General features: G+C 51.5%; 10 protein-coding genes across 10 annotated transcripts; 7 read left to right on the top strand and 3 right to left on the bottom strand.

Moving 5' to 3' along the window:
* Nucleotides 1-2: 2 nt before the first annotated feature.
* BKA67DRAFT_663635 (uncharacterized protein) lies at nt 3-1,729 on the bottom strand (the record flags this gene model as incomplete). The annotated part of the gene is made up of 5 exons (XM_046108218.1): nt 3-583; nt 647-1,003; nt 1,061-1,085; nt 1,187-1,529; nt 1,587-1,729. The coding sequence occupies 5 exons, from the start codon at nt 1,727-1,729 to the stop codon at nt 3-5; spliced, it is 1,449 nt and encodes a 482-aa protein (XP_045953817.1).
* Nucleotides 1,730-2,808: 1,079 nt separating this feature from the next.
* On the top strand, nt 2,809-3,826 carry BKA67DRAFT_540749 (uncharacterized protein; the record flags this gene model as incomplete). The annotated part of the gene is made up of 3 exons (XM_046100819.1): nt 2,809-3,535; nt 3,593-3,687; nt 3,764-3,826. The coding sequence occupies 3 exons, from the start codon at nt 2,809-2,811 to the stop codon at nt 3,824-3,826; spliced, it is 885 nt and encodes a 294-aa protein (XP_045953816.1).
* A 1,387-nt stretch (nt 3,827-5,213) lies between these two features.
* On the top strand, nt 5,214-6,548 carry BKA67DRAFT_639244 (glycoside hydrolase; the record flags this gene model as incomplete). The annotated part of the gene is made up of 5 exons (XM_046105730.1): nt 5,214-5,265; nt 5,320-5,610; nt 5,739-5,889; nt 5,957-5,992; nt 6,042-6,548. 5 exons carry the CDS (start codon nt 5,214-5,216, stop codon nt 6,199-6,201), a joined length of 690 nt encoding a protein of 229 aa, XP_045953815.1. The 3' UTR covers nt 6,202-6,548.
* A 1,185-nt stretch (nt 6,549-7,733) lies between these two features.
* On the top strand, nt 7,734-9,050 carry BKA67DRAFT_663633 (uncharacterized protein; the record flags this gene model as incomplete). The annotated part of the gene is made up of 2 exons (XM_046108217.1): nt 7,734-7,961; nt 8,055-9,050. The coding sequence occupies 2 exons, from the start codon at nt 7,734-7,736 to the stop codon at nt 9,048-9,050; spliced, it is 1,224 nt and encodes a 407-aa protein (XP_045953814.1).
* Nucleotides 9,051-9,483: 433 nt separating this feature from the next.
* Nucleotides 9,484-12,750, bottom strand: BKA67DRAFT_524842 (uncharacterized protein; the record flags this gene model as incomplete). Its single annotated transcript, XM_046098617.1, has 2 exons — nt 9,484-12,378; nt 12,469-12,750. 2 exons carry the CDS (start codon nt 12,748-12,750, stop codon nt 9,484-9,486), a joined length of 3,177 nt encoding a protein of 1,058 aa, XP_045953813.1.
* Nucleotides 12,751-13,578: 828 nt separating this feature from the next.
* Nucleotides 13,579-14,829, top strand: BKA67DRAFT_663631 (zeta-crystallin; the record flags this gene model as incomplete). The annotated part of the gene is made up of 4 exons (XM_046108216.1): nt 13,579-13,611; nt 13,691-13,798; nt 13,875-14,537; nt 14,599-14,829. The coding sequence occupies 4 exons, from the start codon at nt 13,579-13,581 to the stop codon at nt 14,827-14,829; spliced, it is 1,035 nt and encodes a 344-aa protein (XP_045953812.1).
* Nucleotides 14,830-14,942: 113 nt separating this feature from the next.
* On the bottom strand, nt 14,943-16,443 carry BKA67DRAFT_524994 (WD40-repeat-containing domain protein; the record flags this gene model as incomplete). The annotated part of the gene is made up of 3 exons (XM_046098633.1): nt 14,943-15,400; nt 15,452-16,046; nt 16,141-16,443. 3 exons carry the CDS (start codon nt 16,441-16,443, stop codon nt 14,943-14,945), a joined length of 1,356 nt encoding a protein of 451 aa, XP_045953811.1.
* A 2,054-nt stretch (nt 16,444-18,497) lies between these two features.
* Nucleotides 18,498-19,706, top strand: BKA67DRAFT_524950 (cytidylyltransferase; the record flags this gene model as incomplete). The annotated part of the gene is made up of 1 exon (XM_046098628.1): nt 18,498-19,706. The coding sequence occupies one exon, from the start codon at nt 18,498-18,500 to the stop codon at nt 19,704-19,706; it is 1,209 nt and encodes a 402-aa protein (XP_045953810.1).
* Nucleotides 19,707-20,176: 470 nt separating this feature from the next.
* Nucleotides 20,177-21,210, top strand: BKA67DRAFT_663628 (uncharacterized protein; the record flags this gene model as incomplete). Its single annotated transcript, XM_046108215.1, has 2 exons — nt 20,177-20,820; nt 20,910-21,210. The coding sequence occupies 2 exons, from the start codon at nt 20,177-20,179 to the stop codon at nt 21,208-21,210; spliced, it is 945 nt and encodes a 314-aa protein (XP_045953809.1).
* Nucleotides 21,211-22,838: 1,628 nt separating this feature from the next.
* BKA67DRAFT_663627 (glycosyl hydrolase family 61-domain-containing protein) lies at nt 22,839-24,056 on the top strand (the record flags this gene model as incomplete). Its single annotated transcript, XM_046108214.1, has 1 exon — nt 22,839-24,056. The coding sequence occupies one exon, from the start codon at nt 22,839-22,841 to the stop codon at nt 24,054-24,056; it is 1,218 nt and encodes a 405-aa protein (XP_045953808.1).
* Between the last annotated feature and the right edge of the window lie 2,467 nt (nt 24,057-26,523).

Raw genomic sequence — 26,523 nt, 5'->3', positions numbered from 1 at the left:
TATCACTGGAAGTAGACCACAAGCGCCTCGCTGGCATTGACCGTAAAGGTGGCCTGCCCACCAGAAATCGAAACTGTCTCATAGGTCTCAGAACCGGTCACAACACATGTGCCATCTGTGAATGACTGGCCTCCAAATGTTGGTATCTGTCCCTGATCCTGCCGCGACAATGCGCTTGCGGCCGTGAGTCTCTTGGCTCGAACTGAGGAAGCCGTGAGACCTGTTAGCACGAAAGACTGGCTCGACCGAGTGCCACTACCGCTGTAGTAGTCCGAGTTGTACAGCAATGCCCTCAGGAGCGCCTTGCTTGAGTCATACGAAACATATACCGCATAGTTAGTGGTGCCATCATCCAACGCTGTCAAGTATGCTGCTTTGGCCAACAAGGCCGTCGCAGCGTATGCGCCATAATACGGAGCGCCCATGCTATACCGGCCCCAAAAACAATATTGGCAGTTTCCAACTGTACCATGGTGGAAATATGTACGAGAAATATTGCTATATGTTGCACGCAGGGAGTAATCAAGCGTCCAAAGAGCAGCACCGAAAGTTGGCGACACCGTGGCAGCACCACCACCAGATACTGTACCACAACAGCGGTCAATTTAGATCCTTGGAAGTTCTTTCCAGAGCATGGTCGACTTACCTGAGTTCGTCTCCCCAAAGATGTATGGCTTGCCTTGTCCCAACGCAGCAGTGACATCTGCATCAAATATGTGCAGGTTCGTTGCAATATTCGCGTGGCTCATCAATGAAGTCACTGTTCCTCCGGGGTAGTTGTGATGGGCATACGTCTTCACGTGCTGTTTCACCGTGGAATTCTCCGTAGCAATGAGTTCTGCCGCACCCCAGGTTGGAGGAGCAGAATTTGAGTTTCCTGCTTGAATAATAGGCTGCTTGTTGACCGCCGTACCAACCAGAATGTCCCAGTTGTTCTGCGAAGCAGCGTCAATGGCGGGACTCCAACCCCCAGAGGCAATAGGCTGGCCAGCGCTGGAATAGTCTGTGAAAACAGTCAATCATTGCTTGCTAGTCAATTGCTCCGGTTTCTACTACTTACATTCTGGTTCATTGCCCAACTCTACCTGTTACGATCCATAGTCAGCAATGTTCAGGTTCAGGCGCAAGATATTGCATCATGGAGACATGGAAGAAAATTTTGGAGATAAGCCAGGTGACTACTTACGGCAAGCAGATTCGTCATGCTTGATACCGCGACTTTTGCGGCAGCGATGGTGTTGCTGATATTGTTTGACCCTCTGTTCAAACCAACGACAACGGTGCCTTTGTACGTGTTTGCTAATGTCATGAAGCTGGAGCCGAAGGTCAAGGAAGCGGGTGCATCCGCGGCGCTTGCTACAGTATACACGACATAGGCAGAGGTTGCTGGGTCGTATTGAGCGCGATCCTGGGTGGTTCCGCCAATTCTGATCGGGGGCCATGTTCCAGTGAGAGACTGGAAATTGGCCAAGCATTGGGTTGTGGCAGTGACATTGGTGAAATAGGATGGGAAAGCGAAGAACTCGAAGCTGGCAGTATTCACTTAGCAAGATCTGATCCGGCCTCGACGATTTAGACCGACTTACGAAACTCCAATTGGAGCCGGATCTAGCGCAGCATACTTGACGGCACCCGTAAGAGCCTGGGTCGGTACGGCGAAGGTCACAGCTGAAACAAACTCAACTGTGACCAACGCGAGTAACGCAACAAGTCTAACACCTCTGGCCATGGTTTCGACGCGCCAGCAATGACGGGCGGGAACCTGCGCTGTGCATACTTGGTCTCGGTAGCATCTTATTATAGTTGGCATTCACCCAATTGGCCCGCCGCTACCACATGTCATGTCCTGGTTCGGGACTATGATGGCACCGCTCGACGCGACGACTCTTCGTGCGGGAAGTGAAAAGCCCCCAATAACAGCAACTTCCGTTGCATAAACGGGCCAGCTGCCCGACCTGACGTTTAAAGACCGAAGCTATTCCTGCTAGAACCTGGGGTAATGGTCACTGGGTCAATTCCTGCATGAATCGCCCTAATCTCCGCATTCCCGAACTGGCCTCGCCTATAACCCCTGTTTGGGCGATTCGGTTGGCTGCCGGCCTGTGCGATTCCTGATGGTCGCGTAACTCGCTTGTTTGTGTGGAAGCTGCCTCTTTAATATGAAGAGGTTGAACCATCATAGCTCAAGAGAAAACATGTATCCATTGTCCAATATATTTTTTTTCCTTTGGTCCAGTCTCGAGTAAATCTCATGAGATTGGAGCACAAATAAGTGATCGTAACAAGATATCCGAATAATTCAGGGCAGATATCCCACGAGTATCACCGAGCACACTATCATCCTGTTCATCATCTCGGGGCCGATGAGTGATGCGCATACTTCAGTACAGATACGCAATTTGGCGTATGCTATCACCTCGTGAGTCTGATGATGAAACAATGTGGGAATGCAACTAGTCTGCTCAACTCAAGCCTATGGTGGAAGACCAGCAGAACACGATGGCAGTAATTATTATTAATATTTGACCTTCATGGTCTAATTTTCTCCACAGTCTTTGGGCACCGTCACGTACAAAGAAAAGGTCACCAAAAGAATGCCAATTCTTGGACTTCAACAAAGACCAACAAAGACTAGCTTCGGCTCAGCGCATGCCATTGTTGGGTGGGAATCGAGTATAAGCAGTAATGTAAATGTAACCATCCCTGGCACCAAAGCTAATCTTAATTACACGCATGTATAAATGCCTTCTTTTCTTCGCTTTAATCAACTTTCATTCGGCATAATAACCGAATAACAAGATCCAAGTTATGGATAAAAATAGATCACACCTTGCAGAAAATCATGAAGGAGAAAAATTCTCCTCATTAAGGAAGGGCACATCCTGGGACTATAGTTACGACTCATCGGATAACACCGGTGGTAACATCCCTTTGCCAGTTTATACCCCTTGTATCAAATCCGGAGCATTAGACGATTCGAATGATACGCCACCAGTGTGCAAGAAAGCGGACGAGGACGAGGACGAAGTGAGCGGGTTTGTAAGAGGCAACGACTCGGACCTCATCGGTCTGACGACAACATGGATCAGAAATTCATACGATCCTGATGCTGTTTCTACGAGTGAAAGTAGTCAAGAGGAGTCTGGATGGATCTATCAAGAGACTGCCATCGAAGACTCGGGTGAGGAGTTCAACCAAGATTATGTCAGGAGGCTAGAGGCAGAGCTTAACGAGGTGAAGGATAACGTCGACGTGGCGCAGAAGAAACTCAAGTATTGGCACATCTTGTACTGGGAAAGCCGAGATGATTATTATTTCTCGCACATTGTTGTACATGAGCCTGAACAACGGGAAATCCCAGACAGAGAGTCAGAGAAGTGGCACTCCGCCCATGGCGACCCAGACGAGAAGAAACTACCCGATGAAGCAAGCTGGTACGACATCCAGCTCTCTGAGTACCATCTGCATCAGCTTGAACTAGACCTTGATGAGGAAACGGAAAACTGTGCCATGATAGAGTCGGAGTTGACGGTGTGTAAGTTGCGGACGGATGTTCACCCACCGCAGACGTGGAGATTTGATGAAGGTCTAGGCCTGAGAGTATGGAACCCCATACAAGGGAAACTTTTAAGTGCTGATGATTTCCTTATTTTGCCAGATGATGAGAGATGTTTAGACTACGGCAATGTACGCTATAATTAATGTAACAAGAAATCGCCGCCCTCCATAGTTGAACAGAATTGTTGGAGTATTAACATTATAGTTAAGTGAGTCTACATTCATGTATTCCTACGGATCTGCTGCGCCGTACTTCAGAGGCACATAGTATTATGCCAGTAAAAGCCCATGTCTACTTCCTGAATAACCATCTATTCTTCCCCTTTTCCTTGTCACCGGTCTGCTCACACCAGTGCTTGGGGCATATTTCTTGGACAAAAGTAGTGTGCTCGTCAGGAGCATCCATCAAACCTATGCACTGGTGACTGTACATCTTGGCACACTCGCACTTAACAACCTTACCATAAGTGATTTGGCGACAGTTATAGGAGAAGCAAATCTGTCGTGTAGGCCAGCACATAGTGAAGTCTTAGTACAGATGAACTGCCAAGATATTAAAAAAATTAAGACGGAAAAGGAAAAGGCAAAATACTCATGTCTGCGGGTTAGGATTGATTCAAGTTATGTATTGATTGGTGATTTATACATTGTCATGTCATTCAGTGCTTATTGTTACAAGAATCACATTGTCTAGACACACCCAAAGGAAATAGATTAAACGAGGACAATAAGTTCAACCCGTGGCCTTCTGGGGCGGATTACATATTGTAAGAGAGCATTCCGGCCACCCGATATTTGAGTCCTGCGTTTCTCTTTCTCACGTCTTTGTTTGGCCAATGTAAGCCTGCATCAAGGGAGTTCTGGGTAGTGGAAGTCGGCAGTGAAGCAACGAGACCTGGCTTGGCAATTCCGAAACGATGCACCGACCGACCAGCTAATCGGCCACCCAAAATGTTTTTTCAATATAGCTACTTCGCCTGTGCCAACCCATTAGATGGTTTTTTTCTTCGCCGGGAATCAGAGAACATTGCCTATAATTATGATCGTTATCAACTATGCCGCTTGTGAATTTTACTAAAAGATGCCGCATAAACGAGGAGCCCCTTGACCCGGTAATCGTTCTACATATTCGAGACTGATCATGTTGAATTTGCATCACGTATCCACAATGTTCAGACTTGGAGTGGGATGACTAAGTTGTTCGCATCCGTGAAAACGCACTCCAGATTCTACCGGGCACCAATCATGACAACTATCTAAGACTTTTCAGCACCACTGCCGACGATCTGACCATGGTACTATCGCCTCTAGAACAAGTATTTGGAACGCGTCAATATACCGAAGAGCTCCGAGTGGCCGTTGTTGGCAGATGCTAGATTTACCCGGGCGGGTGATTACCCCTTTATGCGCTACCTCGGAGGCACGTCCAATTCCGTCATTGAACATGATACGGCGGTTGCTCAAGATCCTCGAGTAGAAACGACAGCGATTGTTAATATTACTTATATATCAAGAAGTATACAACAGGGTGATCGACTCTACAGGTGCTTAGAAGTCAAGGTTCACAATTCGCGTCCTCGTCTTGAATCAACCAGCATCACCTCGCACTTCTGCAAGCATTTCGCTGCACAAGGCCACCCAGCATAGTCGTAGCCATGAAGTTCGCGTTGATCCTACTGGGCCTCGTGTCAGCTTCTCAAGCGCACTGTATGCAACGCTTCGTCTTGCGGTGATTCATCATAACATGCTGACTACTCGTAGACACATTCCCAGCACTAGTATCCGGTAGCTCCGCTACAAACAAGTGGCAGTATGTCCGTAAGACGACAAACTACCAGTCCAACGGTCCCGTGACGGATGTCACCTCTTCACAGATTCGCTGCTATCAACTCGCAGCCGGCAACGAGGGTGCCGAGACAATGACGGTTGCCGCTGGCTCGACGGTTGGATTCACAGCAGATGCGTCCGTGTCTCATCCTGGAACGCTACAATTCTACATGGCCAAGGTTCCTGCTGGAAAAACTGCCGACTCCTGGGACGGCGATGGTGCCGGTAAGTAGTCAGATTATTTTCTTTGTGTTTTCCAAGAAGATACCGCATCCCCAATGTACATCTCCTGCACTCTCAGGAAGCCTCCATTGCGGACCAGTACAGGAAAGACTAACATATTTGTTGCCTAGTCTGGTTCAAGATCTTTTCACAAGGTCCAAACATCGCTCCGAGCGGACTGACGTGGCCCAGCCAGGGCGCGAAGCAAGTCACGGCCAAGATCCCCGAGTGCCTGGCTCCTGGCGACTACCTGGTCCGAGTCGAACATATTGCGCTTCATAGGTGAGTACAGGGGAAGTTGAAACGTGGGTTGGAGGTCGAAGATGCGGATCACTGATTTCCTGTGCAGTGCCAGCAGCGCAGGTGGTGCTCAGTTCTACATTTCGTAAGTGGTCACGATTGAAGAGTGCAGGCAAAATGCTAATCCGCAGTAGGTGCGCTCAGCTCACTGTCACCGGAGGTGGCACGAAGACTTTCTCTGGAGTGTCGTTTCCTGGCGCTTACAAGGCTACCGACCCAGGCATCATGATCAACATTTACTATCCTGTTCCAACAAGCTACACGGCGCCTGGGCCAGCAGTTGTTACATGCTGATGGGTCTTTGGCTGGTGCGAACTCGGAAGAAGGCATCAAGTCGGGTTCACGACGGCGATAAGGTTTATATATCATGCTAGTGTAGTAGTGTCAATAGATAGATGGCTGTAAATTTCTGCAAATACTTGGCCGGTTCAATCGATTCAGTGGCCTGGTTGGATGCTGCGAGAGTTCTGCCGTGACAAGATATCAACATGCAATATGTAGTCATCCATTTTGTCGCAAAAGACGTTCAAGAACCACTCTGACTTCGAGCAGGTGTGTCAGCGAAGAGCTGCAGTATTTGGCATCGCGCCGCAAAGTGGCGCACCAAGCGGCCAGAAGCTAGCTAATATAGTGCTGTGCTTGCTGCCAGCCACGGAGAAAATTGCGCACAATACTACGACTCGGTAACGTCACTATACCCACTCAATGCAAAAAGCCTTTGTTCGTTTGCCAAGGTTTAATCTGCATCATCTTATTTCAATCCACTTAAGCTTAATAGTTCTTTGGGTCGAGGACAACGTCTCCAGAGGTGGAAAAATCATCCGATGAGAGATTTTTCCTCCACGGCGCGCGCACAATGGGCAATGCATCTTTCGTATGCGAAGACTTGGCAATAGAGACTAACCCTTTTGCGGCTTGCAAGAGAAAGAAAACGTCTACGGGATCCGTACTGCAATTAATTAAAGCACGAACCCTGGCACCTTGCGTCTCGCTTGTTGATGAAAATTGACCCACGGGACGGGCCCATGGACCGGCATGCTATCCGAAGACAAGTGGCGCTATACTCGAAGACACTACAAGTCAGAGAGAGACCTCACTTGCCAGTGCATACTTATGATACAGGAGACCATCAACTAGGTTAGATCATGGTACAGAAAAGAGCTTGTGCAGGAACCACAACGCGTGGGTGCCTGAATCTTCTGAGCCGCTCACCGATTTTGAGTGCTTTTTCCTTTTTGCTTTTCCTTTTCTTTTCGTTTACTCTTCTTCTTCATTTCTTTCTCCTGTATGGCAGAGATTACATCATGTGTTGCCCGCTATCTACATATCCGCAAAGCTTCCTCGCGAACGAGAGAAACATCGATGCCACCGGAGATTATGCACCGCTCCTTCGCTAGGCAGCAACTTTTTGGACGAGACACGCGCCACCGATACCATTAAGATGGGCTGCAGGCACTCCGTACCTTAACTCAGCCCTGTTGCCAAACCATTTGAAGCAATCCCTGCGGATTCCGTTTGCTGGCGGTGCTCCGCAGGTACGGAATACATACATGACAGGTTGCGATAAGTGGGCTCTTGATAACTGGTTCTGCTAGATTTGACAAACTAGAAGTAGTTCTTGGCAGCGCCCCGTCATCCTGCGCCGTACACCTATCTCTTTTCATTGCAGTCCAGGACTACCATGCGCCTAAAATTATGCAACAACTAGATTCCATTCTCATCTTCTTGTCCCATTCGCGTTGATTTCAAACAAGAATAAAAAATATTAAAAATAAACAAAAAAAATCGAGAGACCTCTTTTCTATCGTCGTCTGTCAGCGTTCGTGATGGCACCGCAGACGTGGAGATGGCGGCTATCTATGCCCACCACCCTTGCCATTAGTGGAAGTTTAATACTCATTCTCATATTGCTTTCAACGTCGTGGTCCTCGTCTGCCAGCGGCCAAATAACCAAGATCGCCAACAACTTTGGCCATGGAGACACTGCCGCTGCTGATTCGAGTCAGCAGTCCAGCTCGCACTTGATAGACGATGTCTATAATAGTACTCTCGGCGTATGTTCTGTCTATTTATCACTATTACCATGTCTATTATTATCATGACCATTATTCAACTGCGAGCCCCGAAGCTAACGCGCGGAAAACCAGTTCGAAAAGATATTCGTCGTCGGACTACCTACACGAACCGATCGGCGCGACAGCATGATACTGGCCGCCGCGCTGAGCAACATCGAGATTGAGTTTATCGATGGCTTGTTGGGCGAAACCGTGCCCGACAAGGCGATACCAGCTGGGCCGGAATACACCAGGCTGCCCGAGCCGGTGATAGGCTCATGGCGCGGGCATATGAACGCCATCCAGGAAATCGTCAAGAGGAACCTGACGTCGGCGCTCATCATCGAGGACGACGCGGACTGGGACATCAGCATCAAGGATCAGATGCGCGACCTGGCTCTGGCGTCCCACGCCCTGACGCAGCCTCTGGAGGGCTCCGGCAAGTACGCCGATCCGACGTACCCCCACCCCCAGGAGAACCAGCTCGAGATGGTGCACAATATTCCTTTCAAGAAGCGCCAGCCGACCGAGCCGCCCAAGGTCTCCCCGTACGGCGACCACTGGAACCTCATGTGGACGGGCCACTGCGGCATGCACTTCCCCTGGAGCAAGCTCGCGCCTCGGGCGCGGGTCGTGCAGAACGACGTCACCGTCCCGCAGCACAGGTACATCGAGGGCGCCCCGGACCTGAAGGAGCAGTACCCGGAGCACGCGCGCGTGTACCACCACGTGCAGGAGGGCATCTGCTCGCTCGGCTACGCCGTGACGCAGAACACGGCCCGGCAGATGGTGTACGAGATGGGCATGAAGCCGTTCAACACGGCCTTTGATATCCTGCTGCTGTGGTTCTGCGACGGCGCCGAGAAGGAGGGCCGGTCATACCACGATTGCCTGTCGATGCAGCCCTCCCTGTTTCAGCATCACAGGCCGGCTGGCTCGAGGGCCGCCGAGAGCGACATCTCTCCGCATGGAGACGGCTACGTCAACGAAGCCCACACGACTGTAGTGCGACACAGCGTGCGTATGAACGCCGAGGAGATAATGAGGGGAGGAACCAACTTCAAAGATCAATACCCAGATGTGGACTAAAGACTCCGTGTCATCTAGTTAAATTTGTCTTGGCATAATAAAAACAATGTAATCGAGCTGCAAAATCGTGAAAGTTTGGTAGAGTGTTGCGCATGTCACGCGAGTGTCTTCACAAGACGTTCAGTCTGAAATGAAGGAGAATCCGTTGCACTGGTGCTAATCAAGACAGGCAGGACTAAGGTAGAAAACAGCCAAAGCTAAGATCGTCGTCACATATCGAAAATCTGAATCGGGTCGAGATAGGATTATTATGTCCTTGTGTCTAGCTAGAATACACCCATATGCGGCCAAGCAAAGTGCAATTTGCCATCGCCGTGCTTTACCCAGTCTTCTGCCTTGGTTCTGAACAGACACAGATTCACCAAACTAATGCAAACACCAAAACGCCAGCTCCTGTAGTACATGTGAGGCCTTGTTTTTCTAAGTACAATGCTCAATCATCCTCATAGCGCGGGCCGCTAGCTGCGGGTGTCTCTGCACTCCAAGCCCCCGGCGTAGGCGCGGCATAAGCGAAACCGCTAGCTGCGGGTGTCGAGGCAGCAGCAGCAGGTGTTGGAGCGTCACTTGCCCCCCAGCCTCCCTGCCAGTTCCCACTTGGAGTTGGCGCGTTCATGGCACCGGGCGTCGGCGCATTGAAAGCACCTGGGGTGGGAGCGTTGAGAGCACCAGGAGTGGGTGCACCTAGCAGACCAGGACCAGGGGTCGGTGCATCGTAGGCGCCAGACGAGCCCGAGGCACCTGGTGTGTATCCCCAGGTATCGCCGCCACTTGCGCCGGGCGTGGGGGCTGCTGCACCGTACGGGGTTTTGGAGCCGGAAGACCATGGGTCGGACGAGCCGCTGCCACCGTATGCTGGTGTTTTCGATCCGTGACTGAAGGAGTCGGGCGCCGGGGTCTTCGAGCCCGAGTTCCACGCGGGCGTACGTAAGCCAGAGCCATAAGCAGTTCGACTGCCATCGTACGGGTTGACTGTTCGTGAGCCATCACCACCTCCCCAAGCTGGAGTTCGACCACCATAATCGCCGCCAGCTTTGCCCCAAGCCGGAGTACGGCCTCCGTTTCCTCCAGCAGAAGGAGTCTTCCACGCAGGGGTCCGATTGGACATGGAAGAAGCCATGGGCGTTCGCGACCCACCGTTCCAGTCTCCGCCAGGACGGCCCCCCTCAAAGCGAGGAGCTCCGGGACCTTGTGGCCTACGGCTCTCGTAGTTCTTGATCTCGCGACCAGTGACAGGATCTTTGACAATAAGGTCGCCCTTGGGGATATTGATGACTTTGCTCTTAGTGTGAAGCTCAACGCGGGCATGGGTGTCAGAAGTCTCTTTGACACGTCCCAAAAGTCCCTTGTAGCCTCCCTTCCTGATTGTAACAGTCTGGCCGATGAGGCGATCGCGACCAATGGTGGGCTTTGGAGGTGGCGCCATACCAGGGCCGCCATGGGAGTTCCGCTTCAGCGCTGGGTTCATGGAAGTCAAATCAGGCATGGCAGACTTCGCGTTGTTTCGACCACCCTTGGCAGAGATGGTAGAGACGTTGCTGACCCTTGACACAAAGATGCCGGCGTTCTCGTTGGTGGTATTGGTGTGGCAAAAGACGTAGGTGCGGTGAATATGGATGATCTTGCCCTGCCGACCCATACCGCCGTACTCCTTTATCACGTCATCGAGTCTGATCTCTGCTCCGTTGCGATCTGCTGCAACTGCCAACTTGCGGCGAGGTAGCTTATTTGCAACCTGTGAAGGCAGAACTTGTCTGTTGTCGCCGTTCTGGTCCAGGACAACCATAGACTCGCGGTCAATCTTGACGATACAACCGACGGTTGTAGGGTCCAGCTGCACGAGATCCAGCATCTCGTACTGGCCCAGTGAGCCTTGACCGCCGATGTCACTGGCCTCTCGGAGATCCTTGCTGAAGACGGTGATCTCGGTATGAGATTGGTCCGTCAGAAGTGTGACTCTGTCTTCGGAGATCTTGACCACCATGCCAACTTCATCGCGGTAACGGCTGCCACCGATGACCTTGACGTGATCACCAGCTCGGAAGCGCTTTCTCAGACCCTTGCTAGGAGCCTCGATAGTCTGGCCGGCCAAATCGCCTTCGGTCACGTCGATGGTCACAATGTCGCCCTGGACGTTGGTGGCCCTTCCCACTACACCTTTCTGCTCTCCGTCGTAGACCTCGATAACGTCACCAGGCAGGTACGTGACGTTGGCGGAGCTGTCCTTGAGACTTGCGGCCAGAGACTTTAGGTCAATGTTCTCGACACCGTCTTCGCCACCAGATGCGAACCTGGTGACCTCTTCAAGGGTGGGGTTGACATCCTGGACAGTCAAGAGTTGGATCTTGACGTCCTTGGCCTGGAAGCCTTGCTCGAACTCGTCGCCCCGGTACTGCCATGTATTCGTGGTCGGGTTGCCTGTGAGGGCACGGGGATCCCTCTTTCGAGCCTCGACCTCACTGAAGAGCTTCTGGGGAGGGCGCGGACCAGCGCCGAAGGCAGGGCGCTTTCGCTTACCGTCGGCGGTTGGGGCAGCTAGAGGATCGTCGCGCATGCCGTAGTCGAGGCGTGGAATATAGCGCACTCTTGCTTCAAGGCCGTTTTGGGTAATGTCCAAAACCTGGGCAAGATCGCCTGCGTGCTTGGGAGGTCGCTTCAGGCGGACCCAAGAACCGGGCTCCAGGGTGGGTGTCTTCTGAACGCGGAGGAGGTCGGGCATTTCCTTGATGTCGACCAACAGAAGCTTGGTTCTAGGATATACGTTGAGCATGCCATCCAAGGCCTGTAGTACGTCGTTCTGCCGCGGGGCTTCGACGTAGATCAGACCCTTCATGACGGAGTTGGGGCCGCCCCTCTCGAATGCAGCGGTGATGCCGAGCTCGTCTTTGGTGCCCATTCGTTCCTCGACTCGCTTCATGATGGAGAAGACAACCTCGCGCTCCTTGCCCTCCTTGCATCGCACTCCCCAAATGCTGGGGTCGTCGACGCTGGGCAGGAGCAGGCGCTGGGGCACGACACCCGAGTCGCCCATGCCCTTGGCAGAGCGCCCCCGGTTGCCGTATCGTTTTTGGTAGATCTCGGCCTGCTTCTCGGCATCGAAGCTGGCCTCGAGGTCGCGTCTGCGGTCGAGTTCTCTGTGTCGGGTGTCGTCCTCGCGACCGGCGAGATCAGCCTCGCCGGCTTCTTCCCGCTCAATGAAACCCTCTTGATCCTCGGCGTCCTCGTCCTCGTCCTCCTCAGCCTCCTCATCGTCGACTTCGGCATAGATATCGAGGAAAGCGTTGTGCTGCTGGTTTCTGCGGCGTTTGCGACGATGGCCCTGAGGCGATGGCTCGTTAGGTGGTGGTCTCGGGGCAGAGAGATGGCCGCAGAGGCGAGGGCGGCTTCAGAGGGGAGCAAGATGTGATGGCATTCTACTCACCTGGATTTCATCGTCCTCATCATCGTCTTCGTCTTCATCATCTTCTTCGTCGTCGTCATCATCATCTTTACGATTCAGATCCTCGGCTTCGGCCTCGTCATCCTCGTCGTTGGCAACGGGAGAGGCTGGTTTGGATCTGCGTATGGGAACTGCATCCTCGTCATCATCGTCGTCGTTGTCGTTGTCATTGTTGTTTTCTTCGTCGCTGCCAACCTCAGGCGCAGGGTTGAAGTCCTCCTCGTCCTCAGAGTCGTCCCGGTTGTGATCGCGGGGAGAGCTCATCTTGGCTGATGGAGAACAGGAAAACGAGGTGATTGACCCTTTGAAAGGGAAATTGTCGACGATGCCGGGTCGATGGTGTCGTTGTTGTTGTCTTCAGAAGAAGGAAAAGAAGGGGGGGGGGAAGGGAGAAACACGGGGAGAAGTGGAAGGCGACGCAGACGGCGATGAAGGGAGATGGTATTATTGCCAATGCCTATTTTTATTTTTATGTCAGAGCTTCAAGACAAGACAGCGCGCAATGTGATGTTGGAATTTGGGAATCGCGGGTAATGGAAAGCTTACCGAGCTAGGCCAACTCGAGATTAGTGAAGCGTCGGCGGGGGATCAACTGGGGACACCGACACCGACACCGACACCGACACTGACGATGGTGATGATGATGATGATGATGTGGGCTTTTGGATAAATCTTGAAACCTGAGTATCACTGCGGAATATTTACCTATGCAAGAATACAAATACATACAAATAAAAGGTGGAAAACGTGGAAAACATGGAAAGGTGAAAGTGTGGAAGGTGAAAAGTGAAAGATGGAAAGCTGGATTTGGTGGCGTATTTACACAGTACAGAGGACTAACGTAAGGTATTCCAACAACGTTACCTACAATAGGTAAGCTGTTTACATTTAGTTTTATTATAACCATACACATACAAACGATATGTACTGTAATTGTGTACTATATGTTTACTTCCAATCCATTGCCGTCATGCCTCGGTTAAACTAGAGATACCATGACCTGGGAATCGAGTTGAGACATCATTACGGTAAATACTTGATTCAAAGCATATCTGATTCTGGATTTCACGTCAATTTCATCCGTCTTCAAACATGAAAGCAATTGTTATCAGCCGCTTTGTGCAGGTTAGCGAATACCCTCTTCCCCAGCTTCCTGGTGGTATGGCAAGTTAGATAAGCTGAGAGAAGCTAACCTGCCTGCCAGAATTACCATGAAATTTGTGTTTCCCAAGTCCCTTCACCAATACCCAAACATGACGAGATACTCATCCAAGTCGTCGCGGCAGGTGTGAATTTCGTGGATACTCTCTATGTAAGCTCAGCGCAATCCACATCACGGTCTATTCTGCGTATATCATAATAGTTTGAAACTCACCCCTCAACACCAGTGTCGTGGCCTTCACCAGAACAACCGCAGGCATGTCACGCCGCCGTTCACCTTGGGCCTTGAGTTTGCAGGCATTGTCCTCTCTGCTCCAGCATCTTGCCCACATCCAAAGGGCTCACGAGTATTTGGCTCCTGCACTGGCACCTATGCAGAGTACATAACCCTACACTGCTCTCTTGCAGACACGTTGCACCTCATCCCGGATTCCTGGAGTTTCGTCGAAGCGGCCTCGCTGGGTGCCACCCTGCCTGTCTCTTACGGGGCCCTCAAACTTCGAGCTGCCATGAAACCCGGAGATACAGTGCTCATCCACGCAGCGGCCGGTGGCTTGGGATTAGCAGCTGTCCAGCTCGCCCGTGCCATGGGCTGCCGCGTCATTGGAACGGCCGGATCTGCCTCCAAGTGCTCCGTTGCCGAGAGCTTTGGTGCCGACGAGTGCATCAACTACACCACCAATCCAAGATGGTGGGAGCACGTGAACCAACTGACCAATGGTCAAGGGGCCGACATCGTCTTCGATTCTGTAGGCTTGGTGGGTGATAGTCTGCGCTGTCTCGCGTACAGGGGTGTAGTACTCGTAGTTGGGTTTGCTGCAAGGGAGGGCGATATGGAGGCCGTCAGAATGAACCGAGTATTGTTGGGACAGGCCACACTCATCGGATATGTAAGTCTTTCCCAGCCCAGTTGCGATATACCCAAAGGCAATATATTAACCACACTACTAGCGTTTCGGCGAGTCAAATCGCCGTGAGCCGACTGAGACTGCTGACATATGGAAGGAGCTGTTGCCACTCATACATGCCCGTAAGATTGGGCCGACTGTGTACGACGGCATATATACGGGCCTGGAGAGTGTCCCGCGGGCTCTCCAAGACATGGCCTCGCGTCAAGTATGGGGCAAGGCCGTGATTCGGCTAACCAAGACAGAAGCCGAAGCGCAGAAGGCTAGATTATGAGGCATCCGTTTTTTTCTGTGCTACTGTACAGCCTCCACATGACATCTCGACAAGGCCCAGCTTGGCTCGACCCAACATGCTTTCTAATCGTTCAAATAAGCCCATAGGCTGCATCAAGACAACTTGAGTCCCCATACGCCTCTACCTCCAGAAACGCCTAACCATTCGCCCTCACCATTTTGTGGTGTCCAACCAAGATTTCCAACCTCGTAATCACATTGCCACGCAGCAACCGGCGTAAGATGCTTATCGGGAGAGCCCGTACTGTTCGGGGTGCTATTCATCAAGTCCCACAACAGGACCTGGCAGTCATCACCTCCCGAGGCCAGCGTTCCCCGCCGGGTGGGCGACCATTCCATGCAGTTAACGGCACCGCCATGCCCGCGGAGCTCTAGCAGGGCCTGGCCTGGCTGTCTGACATCGAGAATCCGGATCACGTTAGAGTCCAGCGCGAAGGTTGCCAAGAGATGTGTATCGTGTGGTGATGTGGCAATCCTCATCAACGGTGGTGCATTAGACATTGTCTGCTGAGCCAAGGTTGGGCTGATCCTTCCACCATTCGCGTCTGTAGCTTGTTAGCGTTATAGGTTCCTGAAAGACCTCGAAAATTAGATCATCGTACCTCTATCGTCCTTGGCAGTTGGCTCGTAGATAATGGTGCTGTGTTCGAGGCTCCTCAAGTCGAACATGCGAACACTGCCATCTTGACCGCAACTGACGAACACGTCTACGCTATTGGCGCAGAAACGGACGTCGTACACTTCCTTGTCGTGAGCGATAAGCTGAGTCTTGGCTGTCAGAGACGGAATGTCCCAAATAGTACATGTCGTATCTATGCTAGAGGTGATGATCAAACTTGGGGATACAGTATTCCAGTCCAAGGACGTCAGCGGCGCGGTATGGTCGGGGGTCTTGGAGTTGGAAAGCAGGGCCAACGGGGTGAGTTTGGTGGCCGGGCGGTGCTGCTGCCGGCCGAGCATGCTCCCGTAGGAGCTCTGAGGCTCCGAGGGGAGAGACCATAGTCTGAGGTGGTCTCCGGACGTGGCCAACAAATCGGTAGTCTGTTTGTTCGACGACGGAGGCTCCCACAGTAGCCTAGTCACGGGATAGGAGTGCGTGGCTTCGGCGATCTTTGTAAACTCGAGACAGCTCTTGGAAGATCCCGAGTTATAGGTGTCGGTAGGTGCATTAACGATTTGGGTATCGAGAATTTGGATCTGCGAGTAAGGAAATGTCAGCGCCAAGTTGCACACGGACGAGCCTACCGCTGAGGGGATGGTAGGTGGTGCGAGAAGGCAGAGCCTAACTTACAAAATTGTGACCATCTTCAAGGTAGCTGCCGATGGCTACTTTGCCTGCTCCGTTGGCCGAAGGAGCCCATTTGCACCAATCGAAAGCATACAGGGCCCAGGGTGCCAGATAGTTGCTGGGGGAGGGCTGGGCGTTGGCGAGCTCGTATCCCGAGGAGCCAGGGACGCCGTCGGACAAGCTGGAGTCGGCGCGTGGCCTGATATCAGCTAGCCCGAGAGGAGTATTAGAGATGTTGCGCTGGGACCCAGATCCTGATCCGGGGCCGGACCCAGGGGCACCATGCTTTGGGTCGGGAGTGGACATGAGCTGCGACGAAGCGGCAAGAGTGCCTCCAGGTGTTGTGGGTGTATAAGGAGTATATGCAGATGAGGAGTCATATGGGGCGGCGGGGCTCGACCGTGAGTAGCCGTGGGAGGAGACGTTGAGAGTAGGCGGCTTCGAGGAGGAGGAGGAGGAGGAGTAATCGTTGGGGGACTGCGGTATAGCGCCGGCCATGGTGGGCAAGGCAGGAGCAGTGTTAGCACTCATGGCGGTTGGCCTTGGGGCACCCAAGCCTCCTGCAGGTTGTAGGACATTGGGCACCGAGGAGTTGGTGTTGCCGCCTTGAGAGTAATGGGAACCGGCGCCCGGCGTGACTGGCTGGGAGACGCTCTGGTCGAGCTTTATCTGAGGGCCAGGGATGGTTGCGAAGTCCCTGGGTGACATTTGTTCCTGTTGTCCTTGGCCTTGTCCTTGTCCTTGCCCTTGCACGTGTGTCGGCGACATGTGTAGTTCATCGTGGCCAGAACCGGAGCCATAAGCACCAGTGCGCCGCGGGGCACCATAAGATTGCGATTGGTTCATCGTGAATCCCTTCGCCCTCGCAGTCGCAGCCGCGTTGCGATCGAGGCGGGGGGGAGGCACGATAAAGAGAGTGGGAGACCGTTATCTAATATGACAGGCGCGGTCACGGACGCGGGTTGGGTTGGGTTCGAGGTCGCTTCTGATCAAGGCGTGGGTGCGGGCGTGAATATGGCCGTGGGCGCCGGGTTCAAGCGAAATTGCGATGCGGGAGTACGGGTATGAAATCTGGAATCTGAAATCTGCAATATGCAGTATGAAAACAGCACGCTACAATGTAGAAGGCGCGAGTTGGAGCAACAAAGTAAAGTCCGTGTCGCACCGAAGGCTACACTTCGAGAATACCGTATCGCAATTCCTGGCGTCTGCTCCGGCGGCAAGTAGGCACAATAGAATAGGTATGTGAGTACACAACAAGTACGGAGTACAGCACTGATTGTTTGGCCTGCCTGCCGTTGGGCTGCAGTGGTGGTGGACGTCAAAGTGAGAGAGCCACCTTAGAAGTGTCCGGGCGGTGTCGCAAAATGCAAATGCACATGCGGACGTCGCTAATCCTCCCCAGCTATATGTGGACGGACGCACTGTAGTCACTTACACATGAGTGTGGCTCTTTGTTTGGAGAGTGCAACACCTCCACGTTCATGCTCATTCGGACAATTTAAGCATCCTCATGATTGGGTGTCAATGAGGAACTCAAACAATCCGAAATTCATGCCAGAAGTGGCTACCTAATCAAAGCAGGCAAGGACGGAAGTTGAGGCCACTCGACGGAATGGAATACCTTGATCCCTGACGGCGGCTACTGCTTCTCTTCCCATGTTCTCAATATTGAGCTCATGTTTTCAGAAACTATGCGAAAGTGTGACCGACCCATTGGCATTGGATCCGTACAGGCAAACCACATGATGGAACGTTTGCAATCATCCATCAAGCTCCCATTCTCTGCAAAACCTTGGTTAGGTATGGTATGGAAGTATGTGCAGGTACTTGCGGATCATCATTGGTTCTTTTTCTTTTTTATTACTTTCATTGTTCTCTTCCAATTCTCTGCAAAGAATACGCTGGTCCTTACTGTAGTAACAAGAACACTGGACGTCTCGGGCAGTCGACGGCATTTTTGCCAATTAAGCTTATGTCGCATAACAGAAAGGGCCATGTGTGAATGTTGATCATCGCACCGCATCGTATCTACTTGTATGACGGATACCGCCGATTTTGTCTCCAAGATGGCTTGCTTTCACAATATGACCTTCGCGTTCACGGCTGATGTTGCATGTGCAAGCCTCCAAGTCCTTGCTCACATTCTTTTGTTCCCCTCTATAAGACTGCTCCCCACTTTAACCGAGGGATCGATCAACTCTTTCATCATCAGCACCGTGTGATCACACACTCAGACCTTTTTACAAGGCTCGTCACCATCTCAAAGCTACCACAGGCTCTACTATCTCAGTCGAGACCTTGTTCTGATTTCTGATCTCACTTCGCATCAGAGTAGCTTTCGAGCTGCACAGGTCACCATGAAAGAGGGCACCACTCCTTCGCTGTTGCTGCTGCCTCCAGCGCCGCGCCCCGCCAATCGCGCCGCCCTCAATGCCGCGTATCGTCCCTCGTTGAAATCGGTCTTCTCCAGACTCAAGCAGGCCGACAGCCAGAATGGTGCCATACTCGTCATTGCCCTTGTTTCGCCTGTCCTGCAAGGCCAGTTTCGGCGACAGAAATCCTTGCAATGGTCAGAAGCACAGTCGCTTCTAGCGGGATTGTATAGCATCATATCTGCCGTCTGCGCCGAGCTCAAGATCGATACTGTCATAAATTCTGGGCGGGGAGCTGTAGACACACGCATCGTCCTCATTGACCATGATCTCGACAAAAAGTTAAATTCGGATTTCAGGCCTGCTATCGAGACTAACAACACCATTGTTGTGGACTTGGGCACCTTTGTGTCTGCCTATCACCCGTGGAGTCAGATATTCGGTGTAGACACCGAGGCGGGGCATCATCTACTATCAACATATCTAGGACTGCTTGAAGGCGTCCAGTCATTGAAGCAGGAGCAAATAGTTACCGTTGAGGGAGGGCTTACTTTGCATGTTGGCGCAACAACTTCGGCAGAACCGAAACCCAGTTTGTACGATGTCGTTTGCTTGGGCGGCACATTTGACCATCTACACCCTGGCCACAAGCTTCTCTTGACAGCCGGTGCTCTGCTCCTGAAGGTGCCCACAGACACATCAAGTAGGCCTTGCCGCTTTATCATTGGTATTACCGGCGACGAGCTGCTTAAAAACAAAAAGTACGCCGAGTTTATGCAATCTTGGGAGGACCGAGCCTTGTACACCATTGAATTCTTGAAATCACTACTGGCGCTTCACTTGGAGGGTTGGAAGCGTGGACGGGCACCAGAGATGCACAAGGAAGACGGCAAGATCACCGCATTTTTTAGGAACAACACCATATCCATTGAGTGCGTCGTCATTCAAGATACATACGGCCCTACCATCACAATTGAGGCTATGGATGCTTTGGTGGTGTCAGGAGAAACACGTTCCGGAGGAGCTGCAGTGAATGATAAGAGAAAGTCTCTCGGCTGGCATTCCATGGAGGTCTTTGAAGTGGACGTTCTTGACGCTGAGGATATCTCGGACGATGCAGCGAAGACAAAAGATTTTGCCACCAAAATCAGCAGTACCTCTATCAGAAGGCAAAAGGCAGAGTCGCTTCTATAGCAGTCTTGACCGAGACTGCTCTGGCTTTTTGCCACTCTGGTTTATGACAATCAAGAGATACTTTCTGGGGGTCAAAGAAAACGGCTAATAAATTTCTTCTAGCGGTTGTCCAAGAATCACGCTCAGATAGGAAACCATTTCCAAGCTCATGCGCCGCCGCCGCTCTGCTTCTACCAGAACGCTGGGTGCAAAGACAATGTGCGTGACTTCTTGATTGTCAAAATAGGATGGCAGTCAAATGGCAACACAGCACGATTGATACTCTAGAAGCGGGCATCAATTAATGCCCAACCCTTCTCTAAATCTCGGGTCTCCCACTGGCGTGTGATATCCCCCTTATGCGCCTCTGGCCCCACGTAGCTCTCCGTCTTGTTCCCGAGGTCACATATATAATCAATGCATACGACTTGCATACAGCGGCTCTGCGGAGGCTTCGCCATCTACCTCACTAGCACACAGCACAAGCGACTATGGAGATATACCCAAAAGATCAGGAAGTCGAGCTCAAGACAGAGCCCGCCGTGCGCGGCGATCTGACGAGTAGAGTGCTCCCCCAAATGAAACTCGGGAATGGCTTTCCTGGCTCTCTTGCGTCCCCGCCGCCACCCCTACCCCGCAACGTTTCTCCGGCCGAACGTGCTGCACTACGCTTCCGCCTCGTCGGCAGCGCCGCTATTGTGACTGGTGGTGCCGGCGACCTGGGGTATGCGGCATCTCGCGCCCTACTCGAGCATGGGCTTCAAGGTCTGATGATTTTTGACATGAGTTTTCAAGAGGCAGACAACAAAGTCAAGAGTCTCAAAACCGAGTTCCCTGGCACTACAATTTTGTCTACCAAAGTTGACATTACCGACGCCGAAGCTGTCGCTATAGCGGTTTCTGAAACAGCTAATGTATTTGGAAGTGTTGACATCCTGTTGAATTTTGCGGGGATAGTCAACTGCCAGCATGCCATCGACATGACAGCCAATGAGTGGAGTCGCGTCTTGAACGTCAATGCGACTGGTGGTTTTCTATGCGCCCAGGCAGTCGCACGCCAAATGAAAAAGCAGGGCACCGGTGGGAGCATGGTCTTCGTTGCAAGTATCTCGGCCCATCGTGTCAACTATCCACAGTGAGTTCTGGCGCATTTCAACTCGATCATATCCTGCGGGAGAGTTTGGGTGTTGGGTGTACTGAGATCCAGCTAATCTCTGTCGGTAGGCCACAGGTGTCGTACAACGTATCAAAATCTGCTGTCGTGGCCATGGTCAAAAGTCTAGCTGCCGAATGGGCGCACCTTGGTATCAGGGTCAACAGTATCTCGCCTGGTTATATGGATACGATTCTTAATGAAGGAGTCGGCCTGGATGATGCCAAAAACATCTGGCTGAGCCGTAATCCGATGCACCGGATGGGATACCCGGAAGAACTGACTGGAGCACTCGTACTCCTCGCAAGTCGCGCTGGCAGTTATATCAATGGTACAGATATTGTGATTGACGGCGGGCAGACACTATTTTGAGTTAATTTCTGCTTCTCCTTTTTCTCTTTCCTCTTCTTCTTTCTTCCTTTCTTTTGGGATTACCATACCGATGTAGTTGTGTCTTCAGGAAGAAAGCGTATGAATCATTCAGTAGTAATGTTACATATTGACACTTCCTTATACCATGATTTGAGACCAAACTAGGTGGGCTATCACGTCGGGCACATCAACGTGCTTAATATTGATGATTCAGAATTGCCGGCTTCTATGATTCAACAATACTAGGGCTATGAATCAACACACCGCGTGTCTGCCGGCTTTTCGAAGCATAGAAAAGCACTACTTTGGCGGTGCTACAAGGCTGGCGATTTTCGGCATGAGTTTCGGGTCGTTACGTGTTTTGGCTGACCTCGATGTGTGTGTATTTGGGCACCGACTGCCACGGACTAATCAGATTAAAGTGAGAACAGCTCTCACTGAGCTCAGCTCTCTTACAAGGAGCGATCCAAGACGACTTGCGAGTACATGGCAACAGTCGTGTCAGTGTACATGACAAAAAGCGACGACCGAGGAAAAAGAATGGAAGTCGATTGCGTCACTCATGTATGCCCGACAGTATGGTAAGCGCCAAAAGCCAAGAGCCTACTCGGGATGTCAGCAAGCCAATATATCTCAAGCGGCAAGAAATCCACTACATCTCAACCGTTATGCCGTTTTGGTAAATGATCAGGCCGGCCCACCATCTCCGCATTCCAAATCATTCCAATAGAGAGCCTAAATATGATCTGAAAGCTGGAAAGCTACCGCAGCATGTTTACTTACCTTGCCGCCGAATCCGAATTGTCACGTAAATTTACTCCATACAAGGAGCAGAGCCACGATGCGATGCGCCGAGACTCAATTTCTCGATTCGTGTGATGACGCGAAAACATGGCCTCGTTAAATCCTCCTTTCTATCAATCAGAAACATCTGGGCAGACCTTTCTCATCTGAACACTACCGCCAAGGCCGGCTATGCATGGATGTGGGATCACCGCCATGGAGCGCGTGGATCAAGAAACAACGAGCCAAGTCAAAAGCAGTCGACAGAGCCTCCTATCGAGCGAAATGAAGGAGTTCGGATTGGGCCGACGAGGGCTCGTTTCATCTTGCGCTAGGTTTTGTGTTTTCTGGAGTCGGGGCCAACAAATGCCCCTGAAAGGTGGAGCTGCTTGAGCCGCAAGGGCCGGGGGGCCCCTAGACAGAATCCCAGTTATAGCCCCATGACGGTCAACGGCTTTACCGTTGATTGGCCTTTCAAATTCTTCCACCACTCCGGGTCGCTTGTCGTGTGTTGCGAGTATAATGGAGGCGTATTGCTTATGGAGACCTCGTGTGTAGCTCAGGCCGGGAGAGGGTGGTTCGCAGCAGCGCTATACAGCGAGATCAACGACTCACATAAAGCTTCGTGATGCCCTCCTTCACTCGAACCCGAAGAGTTTCTTTCAGCAGCTTTGTCTAGAACAGTCTTTCATTCTTACCTTTCGAGGACCCTCATTCTTTCATTCACTTCGTCGAACTTCACTGTGTGAAGCCGGGACACTCTTTTCTTCAAACGATCCATTCTCTTACAACCATCCACACCTTCCAATTTCTCTACACCAAAACTTGTGTCACGCACTACCACAATGTCTTTCAAGCCGTCTCTCGCTCTTGTTGGCGCTTTCGCCGCCAAGGCTCTTGCCCACGGAACCGTCTCTGGCTTCGTCACCGACGGAACCTACAACCAGGGCTTCCTGTTGGACTACTACTACGAGAAGATCAACTCCGGCTCTTTCCCCGACATCGCCGCCTGGTACGCTGAGGATACCGACAACGGTTTCGTCTCCCCTAGCGCCTACGGCACTTCTGACATCAACTGCCACATCAACTCGGAGCCCGGCGCGTTGACCTCCTCCGTTGCTGCTGGTGGTACCGTCGACTTCCAGTGGACCACCTGGCCCCACGGCATCGGCCCCGTCCTCACCTACGTTGCTGCCTGCGGCGGTGACTGCTCTGCCGCCGACAAGACCACCCTCGAGTGGGTCAAGATCGATGAGAGCGGTTACGACTCCAGCACCTCCACCTGGGCTGCTCAGACTCTGATCGACAACAACAGCACCTGGACCACCACCGTCCCCTCCACTCTGGCTGCTGGCAACTACGTCTTCCGCCACGAGATCATTGCTCTCCACGGTGCCGGCTCCGCTGATGGCGCCCAGAACTACCCTCAGTGCTTCAACATTGCGATCACTGGCTCTGGTACCGACTCTCCCTCTGGTACTCTGGGTACTGCGCTGTACAAGGAGGATGACGCCGGTATTCTGTTCAACCCCTACGCCGCCACCATCGAGTACACCATTCCCGGTCCTGCTCTGTACACCGGTGGCTCCGGCTCCGGCTCCGCCACTACTACCAAGGCTGCTGCCTCGTCTACCCAGGCTGCTTCCAGCGCTCCCGCCGCCACCACTTCCGCTGCCGCTGTCACTTCCGCCCCTGCCGTGACCAGCGCAGTTGCCAGCTCCACCAGCGTTGCCGCAGAGGAGGTTTCTTCGACCACTGCTGCTGCTCCCGCCACGACCTCTGCTGCCGATGCTGGGGATGACGACGAGGACTCCTGCGACAGCGACGACGACGAGCCTACTGTCACCTCTGCCGTTCCCACCACTGCTGCCGCCTCTTCTGCTGCTGCCCCTACCACCCTCGTCACCCGCACCAGCAGCAAGGCCGCCTCCGCCACCTCTGGCTCCAGCTCTGGATCAGTCGCCCTGTATGGACAATGCGGCGGAGCATCTTACACTGGCGCTACCAGCTGCGCTTCCGGAACTTGCACAGTCATGAACGACTACTACTCCCAGTGCGTCTAAGGGACGCGGCGAGTCTCCTAATGAAGTACGGTGGAAATGAAGTGAAAGGACAGGGGTTTGGAGAAGACATGCATGAACTTGAGTGAACACTTGTTTTTTAGTGCTCAACTTGGGTTCGTTTCTACTTGTACATATATATTACGTCCTGCAAATACTCAAAGACAGACCTAATGAGGTCGCAAATAAGATCTTGTATACCTTACGTTGTCCTTTCGTGATTATATGACTGAAACAAGGAAGAATACGTTGCCAATTTGGACAATCTACTGACTTATTTTCGAAACAGACAATTGAGAGAAGCTAATTCAGTATAAAGATATCCGCCATCCCAGAGTTTGGACTATTTGTGACTTTGAATATCGGATAGCATTAACCAGTGAGAAGATTGCTATTGATCACGAAGCAAGTGCTCTAGAGAGAAGCCATAAGAACATCAACCCACGACCTATATATAGCTGATAGAAGTTCATCTTCGCCCGGTATGATACCGATATAGCGCGGAAAACTAGCAATCCGGATACATAAATCATAGGATGATGGTGTCTCTCCTCCCGTTCGGCACCTGACTGACCTGGTCCTCCGCCACAGGCATAATAGCCTTCGTTTTTTTGCTACGTTGCCTTTCGACGTATGGTATGCCTGGCCTTCTCGGCTTCCTCAGACTCTCTAGCTCGCCTCTTGCATCGTTGTGCATTATGGATCAAGACCTTGCTCGGCTCTTGGCCCGCTATACCGTTCTGCTGTCGCATATTACCACATGGTGACTCTTGCGTACCACATGACGTGAAATCTGTCCAGGTAGACTCTAATCAACTCCTTCGACGCTTCTTGGAAGTGGTAGTCAGGCCATCTGTAAGACACACCGATGGGTGTGTCGGAACAATTGTGGGTATAATTCTCGCTTGCAGCAGAAGTGAAGTTGACGGCGGGTTTTGAGACACGGCCGTGCTCTCCTATACCCGGACGTGAACGGTAGATAGCCAATGAAGTGTCGACTTGAACTAAGATGTCGACGTACAATATTTATCATACTTATTATCGCGACCCATTAAGTAGTCAAAGGAAGTGTACCCGTTATGGTTTTTATGGCCGAGAACCGTTTTCGGAACAAAAAGAAATATTTGTAAAGAACCCAGCACAGAAGACCTCGAGTGGAGCGACAAACTAAGCGGCAGTTAGCTCTTCTGGGCTAAGGACACATTGAGACGGCCTCTTCTTTGCCTTCCTCTGTCTGGTAGCGTATAGTGAACCTACAAGTACCTGATCCGTGTTGCTTTCGATAATAACATCAAGAGTCGGAAAAGGTAGGACCAATCACAAATCGTCATCGGACTCGCCACCATTCTCATGAATAACAGTATAACAGTTATTAATTACATCGTTCTGGTCCAAATCGCACGCTTATTAGTAATGGTCCTCTTAGATAGCAGCCCAAAGCATAACGATGCCGTGGATTGGCATGTAGTAACACTACTACTTGATACACAGTTGTTGGAAAGCTCATCACCATGACAGGCACCAGGCTCCAACAACCGCCGACTGTGTGATTTCGGAGATAGTAGCATGAGGATGGGCAAACTGCCAACGAAGCATGCATCCGGGTGGATTATTCTTATGCCGTAACATCATATCATGGTCTGGTTTTGATTGGGAAGTGTTCAGGTGGAAATTCTGTTCGATAGTAACAGGTAAACAAGGTGCGAGAGGGATGCCGGAAATCTTATTGAAGTGACAAGAGCCGGGCGTTATTTTTCTTGAGTAGTACTCATCTGAGGAAGGCGATATCCGCAAGGCTGCCTGGATACACCCCCTTATTATTCTGCTAGACGAGTCTAAATGCTTTCTGGGTATTCAAGGCTTGCTTGTCAGGAAGATACAAGTCACTATCGAACCTTTCTCTCCTCATGATTTATTGGTGCTGCCGCGCATCGAGTGTCGTTGTAGGCACGAGCTTCTCTCTAAGGAAGTAGGACTCTTTCAGCGCCGTAGCCAAAGACTTTGTGGATTCTATAGTATTTGCTTGCAAGCTGTCTTCGATCGCACCTATCTCTCCGCGCGATTACAATACCTTGGCGCACTAGATTATCTACGTTGACACCCTCGTCCATATCGACCACAATCGCCCAGTCAATATATCACATACTAGGTCAAGCTTACCAGCACGGCAGTAATAATCCAACCTAAACCTAATCGTCGGTCGCCACTTTATCTATACATCTGGTGGTTCGAGCATAGCCCGGCTGGATAGTTGCCACCTGATAGACATCCAACCGCCACTAAACTAAGGATATATTAATCGAAATCAGTAAGGCGGAGGCAAAAGTTATATATTGCTAAAGTATTACCGAATCAGCATAAGAACAAATGTAATAATAAGCTTAACATGGTCGTTGTTATTTCAATACGTCTTTATATGATTTAAACATCAAAGTGTGTGTGTGTAATAACTATTTCATTTTTATTTATG

Source organism: Truncatella angustata (genome assembly GCF_020726525.1).
Source record: "Truncatella angustata strain MPI-SDFR-AT-0073 chromosome Unknown BKA67scaffold_9, whole genome shotgun sequence".
Classification (NCBI taxonomy): Eukaryota; Fungi; Ascomycota; class Sordariomycetes; order Amphisphaeriales; family Sporocadaceae; genus Truncatella; species Truncatella angustata.
This window is presented reverse-complemented; position numbering and strand designations above follow the sequence as displayed.